We start from the raw sequence: 27,879 nt of genomic DNA on the forward strand, positions 1-27,879 counted from the left end.
TGGGCTTGATTTCTTTATTTATAAACCAGTCTTCCAACCTTTCTGAACTTCTTAACACAAATTCATCTCAAGTTGTACAATCTGTTATCCTGACAAGCTGGGAATGACAAATCCTGTTTTACATCTTTGAATGTTGCTTCCAATCACTCTAGTTAACCTTGAGAGCTAGAAACATCATGGCAGGGGGAGGGGGAGGGGTGTTTGTGACTGCAAATTAAAAAAAAAAATGTTAGTTTTACTTTTAGAAGCCTTTAGATCTCTTCCAGAAGGAAAGAGTATAAAGTTACCCCTTAGAACAGATCATACTAAGATTGTACTGTTGTGTGGCAAATTTGCTCCTTTATTTTTTAAAATCAGTTCATCCAAGTCCTTTCTTCCTTGGTAACCAAAATAGCACAAGATTAATCAAAGAGCAAAAGTGAATATAGATGCCTCTGTAATCCTGTGCAGCTTTCACACAACTCTTAATTGGGAGTGTGTGAATATATATATTATATATTCTGAGAATGTGTTGTGTACAGACACACAAAAACACACACACACACACACATATACACACACAGAATGCTATAATGGTCTAAAATAGCAGAGTTTTTCTGGTCCAGCATTTATACTACATAATAACATTCTAACACACTGCCATGCTTTAAATGACAGCAAAGGCAAAATTTTCACTAATTATACATTTTAGGGCAGCAACTCTGTGCAGGTCTTATGGTGTTTGAGGACATTTTTGATATATATAAACCTTTCAATGTGGTCTGATTTAAGTGAGGCTTATGGATTTAAAAAAAAAAAAAACCTTCTGATCCTCACTTACCGATCCGCATTTCTCTCAGCATTTTAGAATGACAAAGATAGACCCTGTGAAAATGGCAGATTCTTCATCCCATCCCAGTTCTGGATGGAGATTCCACACAACCACACCAAAGGGTGGGTTGAAGGCCCACCACTTAAGATTAGTAAATGTTTTGGACAGGAAGGATCCAGTTGCCATGGGCAGACAGGGGCATGTTGATGCAGTGGGCTTCGTAGGCTGAATACATTCAGTGTTTACACCGTGGACCATTTATTTTAAAAATTAAATTAAAATTCTTACTCTTAAGAAGCCATAGTTTGCTTGCTTTGTTAGTTTTTTAGGGGCAGCTTGATTCCCTCCATATTCCATGTCTATGTTCAGGTGTGTGGCTCATTTCATGGACAAAGCCTGAGTTCAGGTGTGCTTGGCTGACCACAGTATGGCAGCCCCAGGATCACTAAGCTCCCAGCAGCTACCCAATGTGAGTGTTTACAATTTTAAACATAAATCCACATTCTGGAATCCTAACGTAGAGTATTATGTTAACACACAACAACAAGTTATCAGAGACCTGTAACGTGCATGGAGTATATAATAACATGGATATTAGCTATTGAGTCTTCTAAGTTTTGCAACCTAATAAGAGTGAACAAACATCTGACATCTTGGAGTCTTACTATAATTCTGCACTAAACTTATAAAGACTGTGAAACTGAATAAAGGAACATATACAACTGCGAGGAGTTATTACTGTACAAAATACAACTAAATTAGTATTTTCCATATGTGTGATTCCATTGATGGGAATTACAGATATAAAATAAACGTCCTGGTGTCTGTTCTGGCGCTTCTCTTAGTAATAGCAACAGCAATTATCACAAAGAATTCCACCATGTTAGGGGCATTATGACTATAACATAAGTAGGTAAAAACCCAAGAGGCAGAAATACATTACAAATGGCATTATAACACATATTTTTCTTGCTATTAAAAGTTAAAGTCTTCCAGAACTTTTCCACATATGACTTAATTCATCAATAAATGTGATTTAGAAAACATTTAAAATATTTTTGTCCCCGGTTTTAGAGATGTTATACATGAAATCTAAATTGAGTCTTTTTTTTTAAATTGGTGTTTCCACTTTATCTTTTAAATATGGATAGTATCTTCCACATTGCTCAGACTTCACTTAGCCAGTTTCTGCTGAGTCCGTTGATTTTACGGTTTTGTAAGAGAAGCCAAGTGCAGAGCCCTGATCCAGCATCCTCTGCTAGGCCGCCTCAGGTGAGTTCTGCCTCAGGTGTCCAACAGGGTGGCCTGACCCACTGAGAAGAAGGCAGTCCCAGATTCACCAAGCAGTCTGGGTGAAATTCTGCACCTTGCATGCATTTCTGTCAGCATCAACTCCGACATTCACAATGAAAAGCATCATGAACAGGAAAAGAAATCAGGGCTGAAGGAGAAGGAGAACTGGGTCTAATCAGTGGAAAAGAACAAAATGGGCGTTTCTTTCCTGAGGCACGTACTTCATGCGACACTTCCCGAGGGAAAACTCCCCGAGGGCCGCAGCATTGAAGGATTCTTACATTTTCTTCAGGAGGAAAGGTTTGAAAAAGTGGACCTTTGCGAGGAAATACTGCAGACTTCCAAGTTGGTGAAAGAACTTCCAGCGTCGCTTGGATACTCCGGGTAGGAGGAACTGGAGGAGATGATATTTTTGAGCCTCTGGAGGGCAATGATTAAAAGTAGAAGCAGGAAGGCTAACAGGCTGAGGAATATGGACACATAGATGTAGACATTTGACAGGTGGCCTGAGGACGGGTCCACCGATGTGGACAGGGATGTGGGAAATAGCTCGAGGAAAGTTCCATTCTCCATACTCCCCGAGAATACAGATGAAGAGTCAGGTTCAGACATCTTTATGGAAGGTCAAAGAATGCACAGTATATGAAAAGCCGTTTCACACAGGGGTCAACAGGGACAGAATCAGCATTCTTTTTGTCATGATAGCATCAGCAAACATTGCGGGTGGTTAAATCAGTACAGCAAAACTCAGTTTCCAAGCAAAGGCAGCAGGGTATCAGGTGTCCATCACTGCAAAAACAAAGACAAAAAAACCAAAACAACTGAGTGCATTATTCAGAAAAATTTACATTTGAATCTCACTTCCAGTTTTCATTTCAGCAAAGGCTTAATTATAAAATCAACCAGGGAGGGAAAAGAATGAAATAATTTCCCCAGGAACAAGTAATGTTTCTGTCTTTCTATTACAAATGATGATATAAAAATGCACTTTTATCTGATCTCCACAGTACCCTAGGTGCCAGGTTTCTGCAAGGAACTAAAAAGGAAATAAAAAGGAAAATATATTTCTGATACGTTCCATCTGCTGAGATTTCAACAGATGCTCCAAGTGCATGCTCTGAGAATAGGACCCCAAAAGTTAGCTCCAAACCTTCCTCCTCCAGAAAATGAATTCCCCGCACTCTCCAGCCCACTAGCATAATTCCAGACCAGTATTTCCTTCTAGTATGCTTAGGAGAATCACTGCATATGTAAGTTTGCTTTTCATAATTTGCTAATTTGTTTATAAAAATATATCTTCTTGAGCTTGGGGGCCATTTCTACGTAGTTCTTTTCTTTTAGGTCTACCTCTGTACTTTGTTCTGCATATGTTAGGCATTCAGTAAAAAACCTTTAGATTAACTTAGAAGAATAAAGGTTTGATTTCCTCTGAATGGTAGAAAGAGTACTAGCTTTGCTGTCAAGAGATTTAAGTTTGAGGCCTGAATTCTCCTTTATCTTTGGGAAGTTGGGCAAATTGCCTACATTTTCTGAGCTTCACTATTCTCATCTGTAAAATGGTATATAGTACCTGCCCCATTCCCTCACTGTGTTATGCAGGGATCAAGATAATAGACAGGGAAGCACTTTGTAAATTGTTAAGATTGGGCCAAAATGAGTTTACTGTGTGTGGGTTGTGGGTGTTTGTGTGTATGTGGTGTGGTGTGTGTGTGTGTGTGTGTCTGTGTGTGTGTGTGTGTGTGTGTGAATGGGTGCTGAGAAAGAAATGCTCTTGGCCATGTTCCCCCTCCTCACGGGGTCCCTATGAGGAACACTGGAAACAAAGTGGACTGAATCAGGCAGATAGCCCTGGGGCAGAGCATGATTCTGCAGGCTCCAGGCGTGGGGGCGGGTGCCGTGTGTCTCTGACACCCTCGCGTCCGTGACTGGGGAAGTCATAGCCAGCTTCTGCCTAGTTTGTGCGGGGGCGAGGGAGGCAGCCTGAGGAAGAATGATCCCTCCCGATGGATGACTGTCTTTCCTCAAATCCAGAAAAGATGCTCTTCCTAGCTCTTTATGGCATTAGATCATTTTTTTGTAAATTTCCAATTTCCTTGCATCGGATGTAGGGAAACGCTAATGCGAAAATATCCACTCTGCCCTGGCTTTCCCTTTCCGTAACCTCTGCCCTGCATTTTACCTTGAAAACTTGCCTTTCCCTTCCGTTCCCCAAATCTAATTAAGTGGCTGATTCCTTGAGGGGCTGACAGTGGCCGCTGTGGCTGTGGCTGAGTGGCACTAATGATCCCTGGGAAGGAGGGGACCCTCCTGAGAGGGCTGCCCTGTCGGCAGTCAAGCAGGCTACTCATCTTAGTGGCTCCTCAGAGGGGGCCACGGGCAGTTCTAGCGCTTCCTAAAATAATTTGACTCCTAGTCCTCATTACACTTTGCCTGCTGATTTTAATTCCACTAAGTCTGCTACAGGCTCCTAACAACCCTTAGAAAGAGAGAGGGAGAGAGAGAATCGTGGTGGGACTGCAAATGTGTCACAGTGATCTGGCAATACCTTGTCTCGTACAGCACATAAATGCTTTAGGGGAAAACAGCAGCATCTCAGAGACAGCATGACGTATAGGCAAGAAAACTAGGAAAGAATCTCATGGGCTGGATCAAAAGAAATCTTCAAGATGTTTTGGTAAGACCTCTTAAGTCTACCTGAGGAAACTGGGAACAAAGAAGCTGATCGATTTGACAAAAGAAATGTATCTAATTAGAAGATAAGCCAGGACTTTCAGCTCTGCCCATCCTCACCCTTTATACCATCCGGTCTCAATTTTCCTACCGTTTGGTAGTAATGATTTTACATACTCTTTTTCTGGAATGGGCAAGAAGGTAGGGGCTGTGCATTTTATGTTGCTCCTCACACAAACTAGTTTGTAAGGGAGGTAGAGCAGAAATTATTATTCCCACTTTGCAGATGAAGAAACTGATCAGCAAAGAAATTGTGATTTACTCAGGGTTCACAGCTAGTCAGCGACAGAGGACTGACAAGAACCCATGCCTGAACAGCATTCTTAGTTTCCTCAAATATGGTAGGAAGAGAAAATGACAAGACTCAGGTAATTAGTTCCCACCTGCCACTTATTTTGAACAAGCTCACAGTTCAGTCTTGATATTTCAGTTTTCCCATTTGTCCAATGACACCTTTCCTACCTCTCCACGAGATCCTAAGTTAGGATGTGATACCGTGTCCAAAATCATACTTTGAAAATGATAAAAGGCCATCCAAGTAAAGGGCTGGTAGACAGTTCTTTCTCGATGCCTAGAAAGACTAGAGGAACTTCCAGGTCTCTGCTAGTCCAATAATTCTGACACGTGCAGGTCATCGATTCAGCTGGAATTGGCTGATTTTTCTAAAACCACCTTCGCTACCCAGAACTGTATAATTTTCTGGAGGTGGGGTTGGAGGCACAGATAATGTCACTGGCAATTCAATGGCAGGGCTCACAACTGGCTGCCAGACCACTTGCTAAAACAAAGGTATCTCTTTACAGTGTAAATATTCCAAGAGCACTTTTCACATCCTGAAGATCATCTTCTTTCAGACAAAAGCCCACTTGTGAGCCTCAAATGTCTATGGAATAGTTTATAGCAAATGAGGTTAAGATTTGGGGAAAGCATCTGATCTTCCAAGTGACATTGGAAGATGGTAGGAATCAATAGATGAAACCTTGTGTCCTTATTTGACATTTCACAATTAAGTAACTTCTCTAAACATCCTCCCCCAATACTTTAGATTTAATATTACTTCCTGAATACTTCTTAATTTAAAATGACAGATATACGAATTTCATTTCACTTTTCTACTATGAAACACTAGAGCATATGCAGTGTTAGAAATCATTTTAATTTGATGACATTAGTTCTCATTTTCTTATAGATGTTTTAAAAATTGATAAATCTTCTTTCTCTCTGGTGACTGTTTTGACAATCTATGTTTAATGCTGAGGACGATCAAAATTGTGTGTGTTTAGGCACTGGGACTGTGTGAATGAGGCCCAAGGAGGTACTGTGGAAACAAAATCAAACAAGTGTGTTTCAGGATGCTGCTTTTTGGGCTGTTTCTTCCAAACAGATTGGGTTCAAAGGAAAGAAGAAAGTGACTTCATCTTAAATGCATAGCCTTGACCTATCTAGGGGCAGCGACAGCAGACTCTCATTTCAGGTAGCACCTAAAGCCATGTGGGGATTGTGATGCTTTTTTTCTGAGCCATTCTCAGAAAGTGATTTTTGAGAAAGGAAAATGAGACAGTGAGATCACAATTTTATAAATGAAGATCTGTGGATATGTTTAAGTTCATGGTCAGCCAGCTTTCCCTTTGTCTCTTGGAATAAAGAACTGTGCTGAGGAGAAATCTACAAAAGGCAGTCACCTCCTGAAGTGAGCAAGGACTGACTATAATCTCACCGTGAGCCCAGCGGGTTGGGAGATGGAGGGACCGCACGGATAAGTCAGACCTTGGCGGGGGGTGGGGGTGGGTCTCTGCTTCCATGTCACTCAGCGCCCAGCCACTGTGACTCCTCTGAAAGAATGGAAGCTTTCCTTCCCATGGGGTGATTAGGGCTGTAAAGTTTTGGAGGAACAAAGCATACTCTCTAGTGTGTACCTTGCTACTTGGTAAAAGGAAGAAGAGCTGACAGGCCCTCAACTCTTGAGTTCTCTCACCTAAGCATCTCCAGACCCCTGGCCGCCAGCCTGTCTGTGGGCAGAGCCTCTGCCAGGGCCTTGACTTCTACAATGCAACGTGTATAAAACTCTGCCTACAGTCAACCTCAAACCTGTCACAGCAATCTCTTGAGTTTCTGGCCTTTATTTAAATACATTTCTATGTGAATAACAACTCTTTGAAAGTTTTTTTTGTTGTGGAAAACTGGGACAAGCTGCTTTGTTCCCTTGCAGACATTATTCAAAGAGTCCCCTAGCTGTTATGATGTCAAATCAACATTTCATCCTTATCACGCCCTGCTGTGTCATTCTCCAAAAGGTGTTCTCCCAAACCATTAGCAACGATTTGATAAAGTATTAATGTGATATGGTAAAGGCTTTTTCTGGTCTACAAATGTAAAATTTAACAGTATAACGTAATGAATAGTTTTAGATGATAAACTGGGTTTCTTTCTCTGTAGAATACAGAAACTATCATCTCCAGAATCTAGAAGGGAATTTGTCACATCTGAGCACAGCTGCTTTTAGTTCTACTTAGAAAACAGCATGTTTATACAAGACCTTGTTAAATGTTAAATATTTTATACAAGACCTTGAGCTTTCCTTTACAATTTGCATGATTATCTTTTCCCTTAACACTTTCTCTTTGCCTAGTGGCCTTTTAGGTTGTGCTAGGTGAGAGAAGATTGGTGCTGACAATACAGACTAGCCACTCACTCTTCTCTAAAGGTAAATCTTGACCAGCAGTCAATGGCAGCACTTACCCCTGGGCTTGCAATAGTGAAAATAAAGTTTATTATCTTACTACTAAGCTTATTCAGAGCTGATTAAATCCATCCATATATTCGCCTATTTGAGAACTGCTCCTACTTAATCAATACAACGCTTTGAGAGAAGAATTTTGTTTGAAAATGAGTAGAATCTCACTGTGATTCCCAGTATCAGCGCAATAAAAAGCAAAAGCAAGTAAAGAAAAAAAACTGAGTCTAGGGCTTCCCTGGTGGCGCAGTGGTTGAGAGTCCGCCTGCCGATGCAGAGGACACGGGTTCGTGCCCTGGTCCGGGAAGATCCCACATGCTGCGGAGTGGCTGGGCCTGTGAGCCATGGCCGCTAAGCCTGCGCGTCCAGAGCCTGTGCTCCGCAACGGGAGAGGCCACAACAGTGAGAGGCCCGCATACCGCAAAAAAAAAAAAAAAAAAAAACTGAGTCTATCTGCTATCTCATAGGGTTCGAGAACCATCTCATGAAAAGAAGTGTGGAGAGATGAAGATTCTGAATAAGCCCTGGAATTCATGGTCTAGACTGGACAATGGCAGCCAAAAAAATTAAAATGAACAGTCATCTTTATCTGGGGTTCCAAAGAATGATCAGAAAATATAATCAGAACTTTTTTATGGTACTTTGGTGAAAATTAAAGAAATGGCAAAGTAACAGCTTGGTATCTGTGATTTATGTTAAAAGTCAATCTCTAGGGTAGGTCATTAGGTGGCTTTGGATTCAGTCCAATCTCTTATTAATTCTCTTTACCTTGGTGATGACTTTTTTTTTTTTTTTTTTTTGCCATACGCGGGCCTCTCACCGCTGCGGCCTCTCCCGTTGCAGAGCACAGGCTCCGGACGCGCAGGCTCAGCGGCCATGGCTCACGGGCGCAGCCGCTCCGCGGCATGTGGGATCTTCCCGGACCGGGGCACGAACCCGTGTCCCCTGCATCGGCAGGCGGACTCTCAACCACTGCGCCACCAGGGAAGCCCTTGGTGATGACTTTTATCTCTCTGGATTAGCCTCAGGCTCAGCAAAATAATTAAATTATATTATATTCAGAATACTTTTCTGTTAGACTAATTATTTTGTCCTCATTTTTAAAAGTTAGTTATCCACATAACGTATAGTCCACAGACATTCAGAATATACATTTCTTGACATGCAAAACAGTGTAGACTGAGTAAAGCTACTAAAAAAAAAAAAAAAAAAAAAAACACCAGAAAGTATTTCAGAAGGGAATGTAACTGTTTTGACCATCTTATCTTTGTATAGCCTAAAAAGTAATTATATTGATAGATATGACTTCCCTTGCATTTATATAGCAGTGTTTTCCTGGGGAAATCAAACTATTATTCTTAATAAATTTTTGCTGTATCTGAATTTCTTGTGAAGATTTTATGTCCAAATCACTGCCTTATTAAGAATAATTATTTTAAAATGATACTCCCTTAGAAAAAGAGTTTAAGTGGATAATTTTCTGGATAAAAAGGTCAAATATAAAACCAGTTCTAGGCATAATATTTTTCATGATTCTTTTATGATGTCTAGAAAAGACCAAGGAGGGCTCTGTCCTGTGCTTTGGGGAAACTGGACCCATCTTGGTTAACACACTTAGTCTAAACCAAAATGAGAAAAGTGGCAACTTAAAGGTTGAAGGAAGCATGAACTGGTTAAGAAGTAGCAAAACAATGAAAGTCATCTTTAGGGAGGAGGAGAAAAGGCTATTGGCTAAACACTTGATTTAGAGAAAAAAACAAACAGCCAAAGAAATAATGACTTGAAGATCATAGGCAAGGTTGAAATGAATCAGTGTGAAGAAAGATGGTTAAGAAGAAAGATCAACCTTTCAAGATGTTACAGCATTTTTAATGAGGACTTTTGGGTTCAGTTCTCTCCCTCCACTCAGCTTGGATCATTTCTAATATTTTAGAAGAGTAGTAAGAAAAAATACTCTTTATTCTTGGAGCAGCTAGAATTGGTTAAATTATAGCATTAGTATACACAAAAGCTTGCTTATTTTTAATTATACTAGACATGTTTTTGAAAATTCTCATTCAACCATGCTCTGGTTGGAGAATGGCATTTCTTCCTTTTCCATTGTCTTTCATTCTGTCTCCACAGTTAAAATAATTTGTATCAAATATAGTTTTTGTCCAATCAGGAAATGCTCTTAACAGTCTCCTTATAGAATATGATACATGGAAAGATTTTGTTCTTGTAAACTTAATTTTGTGATTGTCATAACTCTTTTTTTGAAACCTTTATAGGTAGACCACAAGGTATCCCCCAGTCTACTCTCTCACGCTCCAGAGGCCTTTGGGTGCCTCTAAAGCTGCTCTAAGGAAACAGGGAAGAGCTTGGAAATGTGGGTTTTCTATAAGCATTTGATGAAGTCCACCCTAAATTTAAGCAGACTCCTCAGAAGCGGGCAGCCATGGGCCACTGGTGCCACACAGTATAAGAAAAAATAAGAGAGCTTGTACGACTCCCGACAAATGCCACTCCTTCTTTTCTTGTTTCTACTGTTACCTCCCTCTTTAAATACATATTCCTCTGTTTGTGGCTAATTGTCACCACTGATCCCTCTTTCTCTGAATTCCTCACTCCATTTCCCTTCATCTCCCATTGGCATCCAGGTTAATGTGTTCAGTGAAAACCTTTCTGTTTGTGTATGTTTCTGTAAATGTCTATTGTTTTGTGTATGTTCTCTTGTAAATATTCGTCTTGTAAATTTTCAGCATAAGAATGGATCTATAGTAAGTGTTTCATTCACTCCATAACTTAAACCCCAAACTTAATTTCCACTTAAAATATCTTGAGAATTGAGGCATATGGAAGAGAAGAACATAAATTATCTAATATATCCACTTCTCTAATTTTGCACTTAAGAATATGCCAAAAACTAATAACCATTCTCTATCTATAAAATAACATGTACAGGTACAATTTGGAAAAAAAAAAAGTGATGACATAGGTTGTCTAAAAAGAACTTCAGTATTAGCAAATTAATGAAACAGGCCACTATTTATATTTCTCTATTGACAACTATAGTCATGTATTTGTTTAAACTAAGATGTTTTGTAGCCTATTCCTTAGAAATGGATTGGAATATGACAAGTATGTATAAGGGTTTTAAGTCTTGCATTTCCCAGTGGGGACTCAAGCTCATGGAGTCGTCTACATGATGACATTTTTAACCAAGGCATAGTGTTTACTTGAAATAATGAACCATCGTCCCTCATAATACAACTACAAATAGAACCTTAGTTGATTACATAGTGTATACGTTGCCCATCCCTTCTGGATATTAGTCCAGTGCTTAGCATAATTCATACATATGAATTTTGCTAAATAAGTTCTCTCATTCTTCCATGGCTGGCAGTCAACATATGATGATGCTTTCCATAGTGAAATGTATGTTTAAAAAGAATAATGCTTAGTAATCGGCAGCTTAGGCAGGCTAAGTTCTGGTTACATACAGTTTTGGCCATATTACATTATTTAGTAGTCAGCTGAATAATCAGAGAAGAAAAAGTAGGATGCAGATTTCAAGATTTATCTTCTAATGTGATGAAAGATCCTTGGACTAATTAAAAGAAAAAACAACATTGTTATAAAGGACATTATTAGGATAACGGGGGAAATCTGGACATAGACTGTACATTGGATAATTGCATTATATCAATATTAAATTTCCTAAGTGTGATACAGGAGAATGTTCTTGTTATTAGGAAGTACATGTTCAAAGTATGTAACTATGAAGTGTCACAGTTTCAGCAGCTAACCCTCAAATGGTTCAGCCAAAATAAAAAAATAAGTACACATACACATATACATACAGAAAGAAAAGATGATAAAGCAAATGTGTTAAAATGTTAATAACTGATTAGTCTAGTTAAAGGATATAGGTGTCCATTGTTATTATTCTTGCAACTTTTCAGTAGGATTGGAGTTTTTCTACATACGACTTGGGGAAAAATGATTTATCCCCAAGGATATTAAGAAATATGCTTAGTATAATACGCAGTAAGTCAGCCAAAATGTTAGAAGCTTCTAAAGAAATACACTGATTAAGCTTGATTCTTCAATGGGCATTGGAGAAGTTCAAATATTTGCTGCTACCATCATGCCCACTAATCCACAGGTACAGGAGGTGAAGCATCAGAGAATAAGTTAGAGGAAGTTTAATATGCCCAAGGGAACTGGATCCATGGTGGTGGGAGATGCTGCCTGAAGACCAGGAATGGTGACTGGCCATCCAGCCTTGCTTATGACTTCACTCTGCCACCATCCACTGGTCTGAATCTCAGTCTGGGCCTCCAGGATCAATGGGATCCAGTTATGTTCATCTTACATCATCAGTCATCTTCAGAGGAAGTCAAGGATATCTTTCTTGCAGTTTAAATACCCAGTCAAAGGGAGGGGCTTTGGAGTCATCTTGAGTCAAGAGAGAGTAGTTTTCTTTCTTTTTAAAAAATTGAGATATAATTGACATATAACATTGTATTAGTTTGGGGTGTACAACATAATGACTTGACATTTGTATACTGCAAAATGATCACCACAGTAAGTCAACATCTGCCACCATCCATAGTTACATTTTCTTCCTTGCGGTGAGGACTTTTAAGATCTACCGTCTTAACAACTTCAAATATACAATGCAGTGTTATTAACTATAGTCACCATACTGTATGTTATATCCCCATGACTTATTTATTTTATAACTGGAAATTTGTACCTTTTGACCGCCTTCACCCATTTCACACACACCCTACCCCCTCCAGTCTGTTCTATCTATGAGCTTGTTTTTTTTTGTTTTCGGTTTCCTTAGATTCCACATATAAGTGAGATCGTGTGGTATTTGTCTTTCTTGGTTTGACTTATTTCACTTAGCAAAATTCCCTCAAGGTTCGAGAGAGAGTTGTCTTCTAATGAGGACTAATGTGTAGGTGGACTCTGGGGAAGCTCACTGAGATCCCCCAATAGACAGTGAGCTCCAGCTTCCACACAGGGCCCGAAGGAAACAACAGCAGCAAATAAACACAGTACAAGTGGGAGACTTGATTTAGGCAGTAAGTGCCAAACAGTCTTCAAACACCAAGTTCAGCAGATTAAAGAACTCACACTCCTTACAACTCTTAAACTAGCAACCACCTCTGACTGCCCTGGTTTGGGTGAATCCTCTAGTGTGGCAAGAGGCTAAACCCAACCACATGAACTCTCTTACAGTCCAGGGTCCAGTATCTTTTGAAATAGGAGCCAATAAACAATTTTAAGAAAATCTAGTTGTCACAAAATGCAGCTGCAAATGAAAAGAAAATATGGAGCATTGATATTAACAGTGCTTTTCATCAGTCATCAGCAATCATATGACTGAGGCTCTAGCTAGGTATCCTATATTGATAAGTACCAGATGAGTCAGATTTTAGGCAGAGGTTACATAAAACACCAACCCTATAAGGAGACAAAGTGCTCTCTCATGGTTTGAAATTACTCTTCTACCAGGACATCCAGGTTTACCAGGGAAGGCAGAAGACAGAAAAGAGGACATTGTGTCCTTTATCAGGAAAGCAAGTTCCCATGTGGGACTTCCCACCGTCCTGCTAATCCTTTGTGTGAACAGAGCAGCAGAGCTTGCCTTAATATTCTCTCATGCATCCTCTCTCTCTCTCTCTCTCTCTCTCTCTCTCTCTCTCTCTCTCCCCCACCCCCACCCCCTCTCTCTCCCTCTCCCTCTCCTTCTCTCTCAGGCAGCACAATGAACTCAAAAGTCTGGCTAACAAAGAGAATGTCTACATGTTCCTTGTAACATGGAACAAAATGACATGGCAAGCTATCAAGTGTGGGAGGAAATCAAGTCCCCAGCAGCCTGTTGTCATATGAGATAACAACTCAAGACCAGAATCTGTCAAAGACAATATGGATGAAGTAAACAAGTGTAGGCTCAGATTCTCCCAGAATGTATTTCAACTTAAAAATGCAAGGAGGTCAAATTGGAAAATAATGAGTAATTATTTATAGAAAACAGACTGCTACACTGATGACCTATATAAAAGAGTTACACTTTCTTTTAAAAAATATAAATAAATATGGTTTTACTCATGGAAATCATGAGTATCTTATACAAGATTTAACAGACTTTGGCTTTGCCCTTTATCAGGGTTGAGCTCTTCACCTTACCATTTAAGGTTGTGTGCCCTGTGCTTTTTATCCAATTGTAGGAATAGCCTTGGTCAGAAACACACGTTCACACATCACTCACTGCTCTTACATCTAAGTCCTCTTTTATTTCAGTCATGTGCCCTGGGATGTAGGGGGGCACATCATGCCAGAAGAGTGATAGGAAGTAGAGGGGAGGGGATGGTGGGAGCATCCCCAAATCATTGTGGAATGGAAACAGAACATGACAGGCAGGGAAAGGTGGACCTGGGATGCTTGCGTAGGAGAAGGAATGTCCAGACAAACTAGTTTGGAGAAACAACAACAAAATGAATGACAGCAGCCAATATGTATTAAATAAAAGCATATACTAGTTTGTGTGTGTGTGTGTGTGTGTGTGTGTGTGTACATGGTGCAGGTGTATATTCTTTAATCTTCACAGCTCTCTACTCTAGTTATTATTATCCCTCACCTTTCTTTAACCAATGAGAAAATTAAGGATCAGAGAATTTAAAAGCTTGCCCAAGGCTACCCAGCCACATAGAAGCAGGACTGGCATTCAAATCTATATCCCTATGTCTCCAAATTTTATGTTCATTACATTTCTTCTCTCTGGGGAGGTTGGAGGTAAAAGAGGGATAAATTTGAGACCTATGGTCCTTGGTGATGTTCACATGTTTCTGCCATTCTTCCCTCTGTCCAGGTATGTTGTAGGGCTGCGTGTTTCCACCCCCTCTGAAATGAGGGTGGCCACATGACTTGTTTTGACCAATAAAATTTGGGGAAAAGTGACATGTCACTTCTGGGTAGAAAATGTAAGACTTCATGTGAGATTTGCCATATCCCTTCCCTCTGCTGCAATAACTGTGAGTTCAAGCCAGCTTCTGTCAGTATTATGTTGAGTTAAGTGCCCTCTATGCCTACTTTCTGGAGGGGTTTTATCATAAATGGCTGTTGAATTTTGTGGAAAGCTTTTTCTGTGTCTACTGAGATGATGATATGGTTTTTCTCCTTCAACTTGTTAATATGTTTCATCACATTGATTGATTTGCATATATTGAAGAATCCTTGCATTCCTGGGATAAACCCCACTTGATCATGGTTTATGGTCCTTTTAATGTGCTGTTAGATTCTGTTTGCTAGTATTTTGTTGAGGATTTTTGCATATATGTTTATCAGTGATATTGGCATTTAGTTTTCTTTTTTGTGACATCTTTGTCTGGTTTTGGTATCAGGGTGATGGTGGCCTCGTAGAATGAGTTTGGGAGTGTTCCTCCCTCTGCTATATTTTGGAAGAGTTTGAGAAGGATAGGTGTTAGCTCTTCCCTAAATGTTTGATAGAATTTGCCTGTGAAGCTGTCTGGTCCTGGGCTTTTGTTTGTTGGAAGATTTTTAATCACAGTCTCAATTTCAGTGCTTGGGATTGGTCTGTTTATATTTTCTATTTCTTCCTGGTTCAGTCTCAGAAGGTTGTGCTTTTCTAAGAATTTGTCCATTTCTTCCAGGTTGTCCATTTTATTGGCATAGAGTTGCTTGTAGTAATCTCTCATGATCCTTTGTATTTCAGCAGTGTCAGTTGTTACTTCTCCTTTTCCATTTCTAATTCTATTGATTTCTGTCTTCTCCCTTTTTTTCTTGATGAGTCTGACTAATGGTTTATCAATTTTGTTTATCTTCTCAAAGAAGCAGCTTTTAGTTTTATTGATCTTTGCTATTGTTTCCTTCATTTCTTTTTCATTTATTTCTGATCTGTCTTTATGATTTCTTTCCTCCTGCTAACTTTGGGGTTTTTTAATTCTTCTTTCTCTAATTGCTTTAAGTGTAAGGTTAGGTTGTTAATTTGAGATGTTTCTTGTTTCTTGAGGTAAGATTGTATTGCTATAACCTTCCCTCTTAGAACTGCTTTTGCTGCATCCCATAGGTTTTGGGTTGTCGTGTTTTCATTGTCATTTGTTTCTAGGTATTTTTTGATTTCCTCTTTGATTTCTAAAGTGACCTCTTGGTTATTTAGTAATGTATTGTTTAGCCTCAATGTGTTTGTATTTTTGTTTTTGGTTTTCTTGTTGTTTTCTTTTGCGGTACGTGGGCCTCTCACTGCTGCGGCCTCTCCTGTTGCAGAGCACAGGCTCCGGATGCACAGGCCCAGCAGCCATGGCCCACGGGCCCAGCCACTCCGCAGCATGTGGGATCCTCCCGGACCAGGGCATGAACCCGCGTCCCCTGCATCGGCAGGTGGACTCTCAACCACTGCACCACCAGGGAAGCCCTGTGTTTGTATTTTTCACAGATTTTTTTCCTGTAATTGATATCTAGTCTCATAGCATTGTGGTCGGAAAAGATACTTCATACGATTTCAATTTTCTTAAATTTACCAAGGCTTGATTTGTGATCCAAGATATGATCTATCCTGGAGAATGTTCCATGAGCACTTGAGAAGAAAGTGTATTCTGTTGTTTTTGGTTGGAATGTCCTATAAATATCAATTAAGTGCATCTTGTTTAATGTATCATTTAAAGCTTGTGTTTCCTTATTTATTTTCATTTTGGATAATCTGTCCATTGGTGAAAGTGGGGTGTTAAAGTCCCCTACTATTATTGTGTTACTGTCAATTTCCCCTTCTATGGCTGTTAGCATTTGCCTTATGTACTGAGGTGCTCCTATGTTGGGTGCATAAATATTTACAATTGTTATATCTTCTTCTTGGATTGATCCCTTGATCATTATGTAGTGTCCTTCTTTGTCTCTTGTAATAGTCTTTATTTTAAAGTCTATTTTGTTTGATATGAGAATTGCTACTCCAGCTTTCTTCTGATTTCCATTTGCATGGAATAGCTTTTTCCATCCCCTCAGGTTCAGTCTGTATGTGTCTCTAGGTCTGAAGTGGGTCTCTTGTAGACAGCATATATATGGGTCTTTTTTTGTATACATTCAGCCAGTCTATGTCTTTTGGTTGGAGCATTCAATCCATTTACATTTAAGGTAGTTATCGATATGTATGTTCCTATTACCATTTTCTTAATTGTTTTGGGTTTGTTATTGTAGGTCTTTTCCTTCTCTTGTGTTTCCTGCCTAGAGAAGTTCCTTTAGCATTTGTTGTAAAGCTAGTTTGTTGGTGCTGAATTCTCTTAGCTTTTGCTTGTCTGTAAAGGTTTTAATTTCTCTGTCAAATCTGAGTGAGATCGTTGCTGGGTAATCTTGGTTGTAGGTTTTTCCCTTTCATCACTTTAAATATGTCCTGCCACTCCCTCTGGCTTGCAGAGCTTCTACTGAAAGATCAGCTGTTAAGCTTATGGGGATGCCCTTGTATGTTATTTGTTGTTTTTCTCCTGCTGCTTTTAATATTTTTTCTTTGTATTTAATTTTTGGTAGTTTGATTAATATGTGTCTTGGTGTGTTTCTCCTTGGATTTGTCCTGTATGGGACTCTCTGCGCTTCCTGGACTTGATTGACTATTTTTTTCCCCATATTAGGGAATTTTTCAGCTATAATCTCCTCAAATATTTTCTCAGTCCCTTTCTTTTTCTCTTCTTCTTCGGGGACCCCTATAATTCGAACGTTGGTGCTTTTAATGTTGTCCCAGAGGTCTCTGAGACTTTTGTCAATTCTTTTCATTCTTATTTCTTTATTCTGCTGTGCGGTAGTTATTTCCACTCTTTTATCTTTCAGATCACTTATTCGTTCTTCTGCCTCAGTTACTCTGCTATTGATTCCTTCTAGCGAATTTTAAATTTCATTTATTTTGTTGTTCATCATTGTTTGTTTGCTCTTTAGTTCTTTTAGTTCCTTGTTAAATGTTTCTTGTATTTTCTCCATTCTGTTTCCAAGATTTTAGATCATCTTTACTCTCATTACTCTGAATTCTTTTTCAGATAGACTGCCTATTTCCTCTTCATTTGTTTGGTCTGGTGGGTTTTTAACCTTGCTCCATCATCTGCTGTGTGTTTCTCTGTCTTCTCATTTTCCTTTACTTACTGTGTTTGGGGTCTCCTTTTTGCAGTCTGCAGCTTCATATTTCCCGTTGTTTTTGGTGTCTGCTCCCAGTGGCTAAGGTTGGTTCAGTGGGTTGTGTAGGCTTCCTGGTGGAAGGGACTGGTGCCTGTGTTCTGGTGGATGAGGCTGGATCTTGTCTTTCTGGTGGGCAGGACTGGGTCTGGTGGTGTGTTTTTGTGGAGTCTGTGACCTTATTATGATTTTAGGCAGCCTCTCTGCTAATGGGTGGGGCTGTGTTCCTGTCTTGCTAGTTGTTTGGCATAGGGTGTCCAGCACTGTAGCGTGCTATTTGTTGAGTGGAGCTGGGTCTTAGCATTGAGATGGAGATCTCTGGGAGAGCTTTCACTGTTTGATATTATGTGGAGCCGGGAGGTCTCTGGTGGACCAATGTCCTGAACTCAGCTCTCCCACGTCAACGGCTCAGGCCTGACACCCAGCCAGAGCACCAAGACCCTGTCAGCCACGTGGCTCAGAAGAAAAGGAAGAAAAAAATAAAGAAAGAAAAAAAAATACAATAAAATAAAAGTTATTAAAATAAAATTTTTTAAAGTATTAAAAATAAAAAAATTAAAAATTAATAAAAAAAGGAAAGAAAGAAGAGAGCAACCAAACCAAAAAACAAGTCCACCAATGATAACAAGCACTAAAAACTATACTAAAAAAAAAAAAAGGACAGACAGAACCCTAGGACAAATGGTAAAAGCAAAGCTATACAGACAAAATCACACAAAGAAGCATACACATATATACTCACAAAAAGAGAAAAAGGAAAAATATATCTATATATATATAAAAAAAGGAAAAGAGCAACCAAATCAATAAACAAATCTACCAGTGATAATAAACTCTAAATATTAAACTAAGATAAACATATAACCAGAAACAAATTAGGTGCAGAAAGCAAACCCCAAGTCTACAGTTGCTCCCAAAGTCCACCACCTCGATTTTGGGATGATTTGTTGTCTATTTAGGTATTCCAGAGATGCAGGGTACATCAAGTTGATTGTGGAGATTTAATCCGCTGCTCCTGAGGCTGAGGGCGTCTGTTCTGCTGCTGCCTGAGGGCGTCTGTTCTGCGCCCAGACAGGATGGGGTTAAAGGAGCAGCTGGGGCTTCCGTGGTGGCGCAGTGGTTGAGAATCTGCCTGCCAATGCAGGGGACACGGATTTGAGCCCTGGTCTGGGAAGATCCCACATGCCGCGGAGCTACTAGGCCCGTGAGCCACAACTACTGAGCCTGGGCATCTGGAGCTTGTGCTCCGCAACAAGAGAGGCCCGCGCACTGCGATGAAGAGTGGCCCCCGCTCGCCGCAACTAGAGAAAGCCCTCGCACAGAAACGAAGACCCAACATAGCCAAAAATAAATAAATAATTAATTAAAAAAAAAAAAAAGTACACAGCAAAAGCAGTAGTAAGAGGGAAGTTTATAGTGATAAGTGCCTACATTAAAAACAAAGATTTTGGGCTTCCCTGGTGGCGCAGTGGTTGAGAGTCCGCCTGCCGATGCAGGAGACACGGGTTCGTGCCCCGGTGCGGGAAGATCCCACGTGCCGCGGAGCGGCTGGGCCCGTGAGCCGTGGCCGCTGAGCCTGCGCGTCCGGAGCCTGTGCTCCGCGGCAGGAGAGGCCACAACAGTGAGAGGCCCGCGTACCGCAAAAACAAGACAACAACAAAAAAAAAACAACAAAGATTTCACATAACCTAATTTTAAAAAAAGAAAGAAAAAAAGGAGCAGCTGATTCGGGGGCTGTGGCTCACTCAGGCCGGGGGGAGGGAGGGGTACGGAGTTCGGGGCAAGCCTGTGGCGGCAGAGGCTGGTGTGACACTGCACCAGCCTGAGGCATGCCGTGCGTTCTCCCAGAGAAGTTGTCACTGGATCACGGGACCCTGGCAGTGGCGGGCTGCACAGACTCCCGGAGGGGAGGTGTGGAGAGTGACCTGTGCTTGCACACAGGCTTCTTGGTGGCGGCAGCAGCAGCCTTAGCGTCTCATGCCTGTCTCTGGGGTCCGCGCTGATAGCCGTGGCTCGCGCCCCTCTCTGGAGCTTGTTTAGGCGGTGCTCTAAATCCCCTCTCCTCGCACACCCGAAACAATGGTCTCTTGCCTCTTAGGCAGTTCCTGACTTTTCCCAGACTCCCTCCCGGCTAGCTGTGGCGCACTAGCCCCCTTCAGGCTGTGTTCACACAGCCAACTCCAGTCCTTTAACTGGGATCTGACCTCCAAAGCCCGAGCCTCAGCTCCCAGCCCCTGCCCGCCCCGGTGGGTGAGCAGACAAGCATCTCGGGCTGGTGAGTGCTGGTTGGCACCGATCCTCTGTGTGGGAATCTCTCCGCTTTGCCCTCCACACCCCTGTTGCTGCGCTCTCCTCCATGGCTCCGAAGCTTCCCCCCACGGCACCCCCAGTGAAGGGCCTTCCTAGTGTGTGGAAACCTTTCCTCCTTCACAGCTCCCTCCCTGAGGTGCAGGTCCCGTCCGTATTCTTTTGTCTCTGTTTTTTTCTGTTTTCTTTTGCCCTACCCAGGTACGTGGGGAGTTTTTTGCCTTTTGGGAAGACTGAGGTCTTCTGCCAGCATTCAGTAGGTGTTCTGTAGTTGTTCCACATGTAGATGTATCTGTGGGGAGGAAGGTGATCTCCACATCTTACTCCTTCTCCATCTTGAAGGTCTCTCCAAGGATTCATCTTTCTATCCATGATTCAGCACAGTTTCTGGTATAAAGATGCTCAATAAGTATCTGTTGGATGCTTGCAAGATTGAAAGGATAAAGGAATGATGAAACTTGAAGCTTCTTGGAGAGGTAGTTCCTATTTGTTCTGTTTTTGGTTGCATGATAATATTTATTGAATGAATGAATGAATACATGATCTTGTATTCATATTGATTAGTCAAAGGGTAATTATTCAATAGTAAATAAAAATTATGCACACTCACTAAATTTATAAATATTTTAGTTATGGCAATAAAATTAATAGTTCCAGGCTCTAGAGGAAACTCTGACCATACTTTTATCAAACGATTGTGTCTCTCAACAATATTCAACAAAGATTTTATTGAGTCAAGTGTCCACCAGGATAATTGAGGAAAGGATGGAGGAATCTGCTGTTAATACTGAAATACATTATCATGAACATAGCTGAGTGGTTGGAACAAATGTATTCTGAAGAGCACAATAAAAATCGAAAGGGAGTTTACCACAGTGAGTCAGTGAAGATGTGACTGGATGTGGAAGTAAGATGCATTGTTTTTTATTTAAAGTGTTAAGTTAAATTCTATGATAATCCCATCCTTTGAAAATTACCAAGTCCCTTATAATCACAACCTGTCCCTGTGCTCGTCTGTGGAGATGAAAAGGGTCAAGGACAATACGCTGATCATTGTAGGGAAGGGTATTATAATTTACTGCATTCAGCAACATCATGTACCATGGTGCTGTTAGTCGCTCTATCTCAAGGATAAACACACCCTCCCCTCAAAAAAACCCCAATTTCAATAGAAAATCAGTACAGAAGGAGAAAATGTTTACATTTTTATAAACTTCTCAATTTAACTACAAAGCCCCACATTAGAGATCAATGCCACTCAGAGTAGCCACTTGGCTCCCTCGGGAATATATGGGTTATGAGTCCTTGTGAGAAGAGGAACTTGCAAAGCACTGCTTCCTTCTTCAAGAAGGTCTTACCACCAAAAAAGCCATCTAAACTAGAAAGTGTGCTTAGTGCCTTACTTGATTTATATTCTGACTCAAGTTCCATCTCTCATGGTAAATGAGTAATTAACAATTCAAGGGCTGGCACTGGTGCGTGAACTACTTTGAGTAGCACTTCATCTAGATCACAGCCATGGTGATGTGAGCAGTGATCAGTATTGTGCTCACTACTGTGCTCAGCCTGAGAGTGATCAGTATCAGCAGTATTGTGCTCGGAAACGGATCCAGACCTCAGCTTCTTAGAAAAATAACACAAGGAATGAAAACACATGGACAGAAAAGAAGCAAATATTTTCTCTTCTCATTCATTGTGGAACTAACTTAAAACACTTTTCATGTATCTAACTCATTCCGTCTCTCCTTACAGTCACTCAATATTAACTTTCCTCTATGAAAAAGCAAATCTAACAATACTAAAACAAAAACCAAACAAGAAACAACAACCACAACATTAAAGGAAAACGTTTTTCATAGAATTGAGAAGGTGGAAGTCCTTAAAAATCAAGAAACTGAGGTCTCCAAAAGTTAAGTAAATTTTGAAGGTCATTATTTGTACTCCTTAAGACAAAGGATGGCAGAAGGAGACAGCTGGAGACAGAAACCACAAACTGAGAGCCCAGGATTCCTTTTCCAACTCTAAATCCATCTATACTCATCTGAGCTGGGTGGCCAACAAGAGGAAATCAAATGAAAAACAAGTTACTCAGTTTCTTTTGTTATCGAAAGTTTATCATATCAATCCAAATATGAGCCAAGCAGGATCGAATGGATAAATATAAGACCAAAATTGCTAGGGATGATAAAGTAATAAGAGGACAGAATGAAGGATCTTGGAAACTAATTCAGCTGAACCAGGCCAACTTTGTCAACGAGGAGTCCTTGAAGGTCTGAGAAGCATCAGTCAATATTCCACTGTCAATCTTAAAGGCATAGTTCCCATAATTTAGCACTCGACTATGAAAATCAAGGTCAACAAACTCACAAAGGACTTTCTCGTGAGTAATTGTTAGAATAATCAATTGGTTGCCAAGGCACATGAAGAGCACAAAGGAGGGGATTGGTAAATATTTATTTTTGACCTGGATTCCATTTATATGAGTGTGTTCAAGTTGAACACATAAATCATAAACTATGTACTTATGACTTGTGTGTTTTCTCTATGAATGTTTAACAGCAATAAAAATTGTTATTTAAGTGCAAAAAATAATGTTGGGCATATAGAAGACACTCTGGGTCACAGTGGGGAATATCTACTACTTGTTGGATGAATTATTGAGTGCTTCCTTTTTTACCCAAAAATATATGGCATATAGGCTAATAATATAAATAATGAGTTCTGATAATTTACCCTATGGGGAAAAAATCAGACACATTTAAGATGCACGTGCACAAAGATGTACGCTGTAGCTAAACATTGGAGCTACCAAGATGACCATGAGTAAAGGATTTGTTAAATGAATGATGGAAGAGTCATACAAATGGAGGATTCTGGTGTAATCAAAAGGATTATATGTTCTAGCATGGAAAGATGTATGGCAAAGTCAAAAAGTAAGCTTCAGACTCGTGCATAGTATGATTCTGTTTTTGTAAAAAAAAAAAAAAAAACTACTATCACGGCCACTGCTACTACACTGCGTCCACAATTTTAGAGGCATGCAAAATCAAACCAAACCAGACTAAACTAAACTAAAGGAAATAAGAGGTTATGCACCAAGCTGTTAACATATGATTTGTTAGTGGGTGATATTATGGGTATGTTCATATTCTATTTTGTGTATGTCTGTATCTGAATGTTGGTACAAAGACTATGAATTGAATTTTAATCAGAAAAACAATATGGGCATTTTCATTAAGAAATAGAAATAAAATTTAATTATAGCTTACGCAGTGAAAACATAACTGATTTTTGAGCCCAGAACTCTTTCTCTTCCTCCTCTTCCTTCTTTTTTTGTAATGTATACACTTAACACAAGCCTTTGAAATGATTCATATGTACCTTTTATTTCAAAGTTTAAGACTCTCAGTCTGAGGCCAGTAAGTCAACCTGCCCAGTAGGACTTGACTGCACTTTCTGTTACAGTTGCATTTTACAGCATGTTCTGAATGTTCTATTTAAGAAATGAGAAGATAAATCCCTCTGCTATAATCCTGGTCATAGGAAAAGTGAAAGCGAGTAAGAACAAAACCAGCTTAATTGGCAACAGTTGATAGATAGCCAGGCACTGTTGATCAGTACTAGACTACCGTGACAAATGAATCAGGAAGGCTGCTGTCTTGGCTACCCCTGGGGAGGGAATCTATATGTTAAATGTTCCCTGAATGAATTACTTTAGTATTTTAACTATGGTTAAGTCATCTTCCTGTCTTTCTGAGTCTGAAACAGGTTCTTACAACCACCTATGCTTTTGTTTCCCATCAAAAATTGTATTCAGGGCTGTTACCTTCTTAAGTCACGATTTTTAACAACTGTTATAGGCTAACAATTTCCAGACCTGTTCACTGTTGCCTGTAACAGCATCAGCATCAACGTTCAAGCCCATAATACAAATCATAAGTCTGGACCAACTGATCTCCCATCTTAATACAACTTGATAAATAATCATTTAAAAGTTAGGAACTCAGGAAATATTAATGACAGTCTATCCTGTTCCTGATATGAATTCAGAGGATTGAAATATTGACACTGTTCTGGCTGGATTGTGCCATGTCGTGTTTAGAGATACTGTTAAATTGTATATGGCTACTTGACTACTCAGAATCTCCATTTTTTTGTGGTTGTTGTTGTCAAAACTTAGTGTAGACTAAATAATAACTATTTCCTGGTAATGCAAGTGCGAGCATGGATTCTATTCATAAGGAGCTCTTGAGGAAGGCATTCTGTGTCACGTGACTGAGCATCTCAGAGTGCTCTCTCCCACAGAGACATCTGCCACAAATCAGAATCAGAGGTGACGAGGCCCTAGAATGTGGCTCGGTAGCCTGCTACCCTGGACCTGCAAAGACAGTGGATGCACAGATGGACTTCCCAGTTCTGTGTCAAAGGCTAGTCCACATGTGGGTATCATGGACTACTGAATCAAATCAGGCCTCTGGCTTGATTTCTGTAGGTACATCTGTTAGCTAAAAGGAATCCTGCCAACTCAGGCACTTAATTTGAGCTTCCTCTCTGTTGGGTTCCCTAATTCCATTAACTAACTTGAAGGCTTTATTGTTTTGTTAGTTGTCATTATGAACAATAATGAAATAGCCTATAAAAGTTAAGTCTGTGATGCTTTGTATTAATGTAGTAATGTAATTATACAATATGTTCCGTATATATCTATTTGAAGAAAATTCTTCTGCCACACTACTTTTTGGCTTCTAGTTTCATTTAACAAATATTTACTGAATGGTTCATGGGTGCCAGGAGCCAGGCAAGTGGGACCTACACCAGTGCCTGATGTCAAAGGCTTTTTCATAATTTTCCAGGTTCTTAAATTACTATTTAAAATACCCAAATGAGCAAAACACAAAAATTCAGCCATAATTTTACTTTTTGCTTTTCCCTAATAACTAAGTAAATCTTTAAAAAATATTTAAATATAAAACAGTTAAATATAAATTCTACAGACTTTACAAGCACAGGGAGAAGAGTAAGCCCAGAGAAGAAATATTATCAAATGGGCTGAGACTTGATCTAGAGTAGAGGCCAAATCAGAGAATTTTGCCTGTGATGGCTTAATCTTTCATTCTTAGGAAAAATGTATGACTCCAAGTTTACTTAATGATTAGTGTGATTAATCATTCTCACCAATCAGCTCTGTCATCCTTCATCTGCCCTCATTAAAAAAGAAAAATAAAAAAGAAACTCAGGAAGCCTGCAAATAAACCTTCTGATAGATTTGAAGCCACACACCAGCATACCGTTATTTATCTCTTTACATCACAGACATCCAGTAAAATCTGTTGAATTGAACTAACCAACAGCAGGGAGAACAGAATGGATCTTACCTTATGTGAGGCTTCTTTAATGAGAACCGTAAATGTGTGTGTGGTGAAGCTCTTCAAGCACTTTGCCTTACGTAGAGGAATCAAAAATAGTAAAAAAAATAAATAAATAAGCCAAATAAATAATAAACTTCAAACACAAACACAAAAATGGAATACCCCACCCATTTTCTGGAACTCACTATTCCCAGAATACTTCAGAGGTTGGCAAATGGTTCCCCATCCCCACAATGCCCAGCATTTGAAGGTTACTGGGATGTGCTCTGTGGGGTGGTGTCAATGCGAGACAGTCTCACTAACACACGCTTCAAGAGCCCGTTCACGTTACCTATGAGCTACGTGCTGATTATAAAGGGTGTAAGTGGCGGGGCGTGAGAGTGGGGCAAAATGCCTTTATACTTAGCAAAATAAAGCAGTTTAGTCACAAAACATATTTAAGCATGTCTAGGAGCTAGTTCACGAATAAGCTAAAATACAGGCTAAATACTGCTTTTTTTTTTTCTTTTTTTCAAGGATGCATTGGGCTGCAAGACTGCATTACGAGGTAAACCTTTGAAGAAGAGTATTGCTTATCTTGACTCTTCTCCCGTTGGTAGGCAATTGTCTGACAATGAATCTGAAAAATCTAAAGTGAAAAGCACCTGAGAAGAAAGATCTTGAGGCATGGTCCCTCGGGTCGGCCTGGGACTTGCCCAGGACCTAATCGCTGCTTATTTCCCGCCCTTTGCACCTGGTGTCTGGACTGAACCAAATGCAATGGCTTTGAGACGTCATGCAGCCATCGGATCCTATTATCCCCCGCAAAGAACCACCCAAGTGCTTAATACTTCAGCAGAGAATTTTCCGAAGGAAATTTAACGGGCAGAGGAAACGAAGGACAATAGGAAACGGACCCTGTCTCTGGAGTCTGACACCAAAACTGGGACCAACGGGGCCCCAGGCGTCTGGCGGTGGAAAGCGAGCAGGTGCAGCCCGCTAACCTGGTCTGGTACTCAACAAGATGTTTCTGTGAATGAAGGGGTCCTTCTACTCCCCGCAGGACGGCACATCACACACCTCCCTCCTCAATTAGAACTCAAACAATTTGCCCATGATGAATGCACCTCGGCAGGGAAACGAAGGATTCCAGCGTCTCATCAGATCACGGAAAAGGGAAAGGTAGCTGGTGCGTTTTCCTACAACCAAGAGCTCGGGAAACCACGGCTGGGGAACGCCAGGATGTTCTGCGCCAGGTAGAACTTAACCGGATTCGGAGCCGCCGGAGACAGGTGAAAAGACTCACGCGAGCAAGGTAAGGTACAAAGCGGCTGTCCGTGTGTGAGCAGCGAGTCCCCAGGAAGGGACGGATGACCCCAGAAATCCAGGTAGGCGCCAAACACAAGCGTGACCGCACACACCACAAAGGCAGGAATAATCAGAATGCACCTAGAGACACGCTCCGCAAAGTGCAGAACTGTCTGCACTTGCACAGGGAAATCAATCAACCTCTGCAGCGGCAGACGCGAGGGCAGACCTCCCCGGCTCCGTGCGTCCGGGACAGAAGCGGGTCATCCCGGGACCAAGGACATTGCGTCCCACTGTAGCCCCACGAAGTCACCCCGAGAACAGGGAGAGCCGGGCAGCGGAGGCTGCTAGCCGGCAGTAAGGATGTAGCCGGCACGAAGGGGACAGATTCGGGGGTGTCCAGAGCAAGGAGCCAAACCGCTGAGAGCCGGGGAGAGTTTGCGAGGCGGCTCAGGAGGGAGCGGAGCCTCCGCGACCCGAGGCCGCCCCACGGGAGGAGACAGGGCGCCCGTGGCAGAGGGCGAGCCCCCTTCCGGGGTGTCCCCGGCGCCCACTCCCCTGCGACTGCTCACGGGCGGCGTTGGGAGCCCCTCACTGACCTGCCAATAGGGACGCGCTGATCTGCCCCGCCGGCTCCCGCGCTCGGGGTGGGACCGGGCTGCGCCGACCTCCTCGCTGGCGTCCGGGTCCCGCCGATCCGCGCCCGCGAAGCCGTCCGCGGGAATGTGGGGCTCACTGGGGCGGCGGGCGCAGCCAAAGTCTTCCTTCCGCCCCCAGCCGCACAGCCAATGACGGCGAGCGGGACCCACTCCCGGCCGCCGCTCGGGCGGGCGCTTGGGGCTAGGACTGGAGCCCCGCTCGGGCGAGGGAGGAGCTTGCGCCGGCGTTGGAAAATCCTGGAGGAGGAGGAGGCGTTTGCACAGGGAGCCCCATCTGGGGAAGGCAGGTGTGCCCTCAACTTTTGTGCGCGCGTGTGTATTGAGGGAGGGGACGCAGTTTCCTTGGGGACTCAAGGACCTCTCTCTGCAGGCAAAAGCATCTACTTCCTGCCAAGTTTCTTCTCCTCTTATCTTTTATGAGTCCGCGCAGCACCCAGTCCAAACCACGAGTCCAGGTGCATCACAGCAAGCCCAGCTCTGAGCTGTTTGGGGCCCTCGCCCGGTCCTGTGGGCCTCGCCTCAGAC

At 41.4% G+C, this 27,879-nt stretch overlaps 1 protein-coding gene across 3 annotated transcripts; it reads right to left on the reverse strand.

The window, feature by feature from the left end:
- SERTM1 (serine rich and transmembrane domain containing 1) lies at positions 1-27,879 on the reverse strand. 3 transcript variants are annotated; one of them, XM_067713345.1, is made up of 3 exons: positions 27,295-27,807; positions 25,415-25,480; positions 1-2,893 (listed from the first exon to the last, which is right to left on the reverse strand). In XM_067713345.1, exon 3 carries the CDS (start codon positions 2,714-2,716, stop codon positions 2,393-2,395), a length of 324 nt encoding a protein of 107 aa, XP_067569446.1. In that variant the 5' UTR covers positions 2,717-2,893; positions 25,415-25,480; positions 27,295-27,807; the 3' UTR covers positions 1-2,392. The 3 variants fall into 3 exon arrangements, 2 of the variants coding, with proteins under 2 accessions (XP_067569446.1, XP_067569447.1); XR_010936924.1 differs by lacking the exon at positions 1-2,893 and adding an exon at positions 10,759-12,036 and having other exon boundaries at positions 27,295-27,879; XM_067713346.1 differs by lacking the exon at positions 25,415-25,480.

This window comes from Pseudorca crassidens, chromosome 18 (genome assembly GCF_039906515.1).
Source record: "Pseudorca crassidens isolate mPseCra1 chromosome 18, mPseCra1.hap1, whole genome shotgun sequence".
NCBI classification, from domain to species: Eukaryota; Metazoa; Chordata; class Mammalia; order Artiodactyla; family Delphinidae; genus Pseudorca; species Pseudorca crassidens.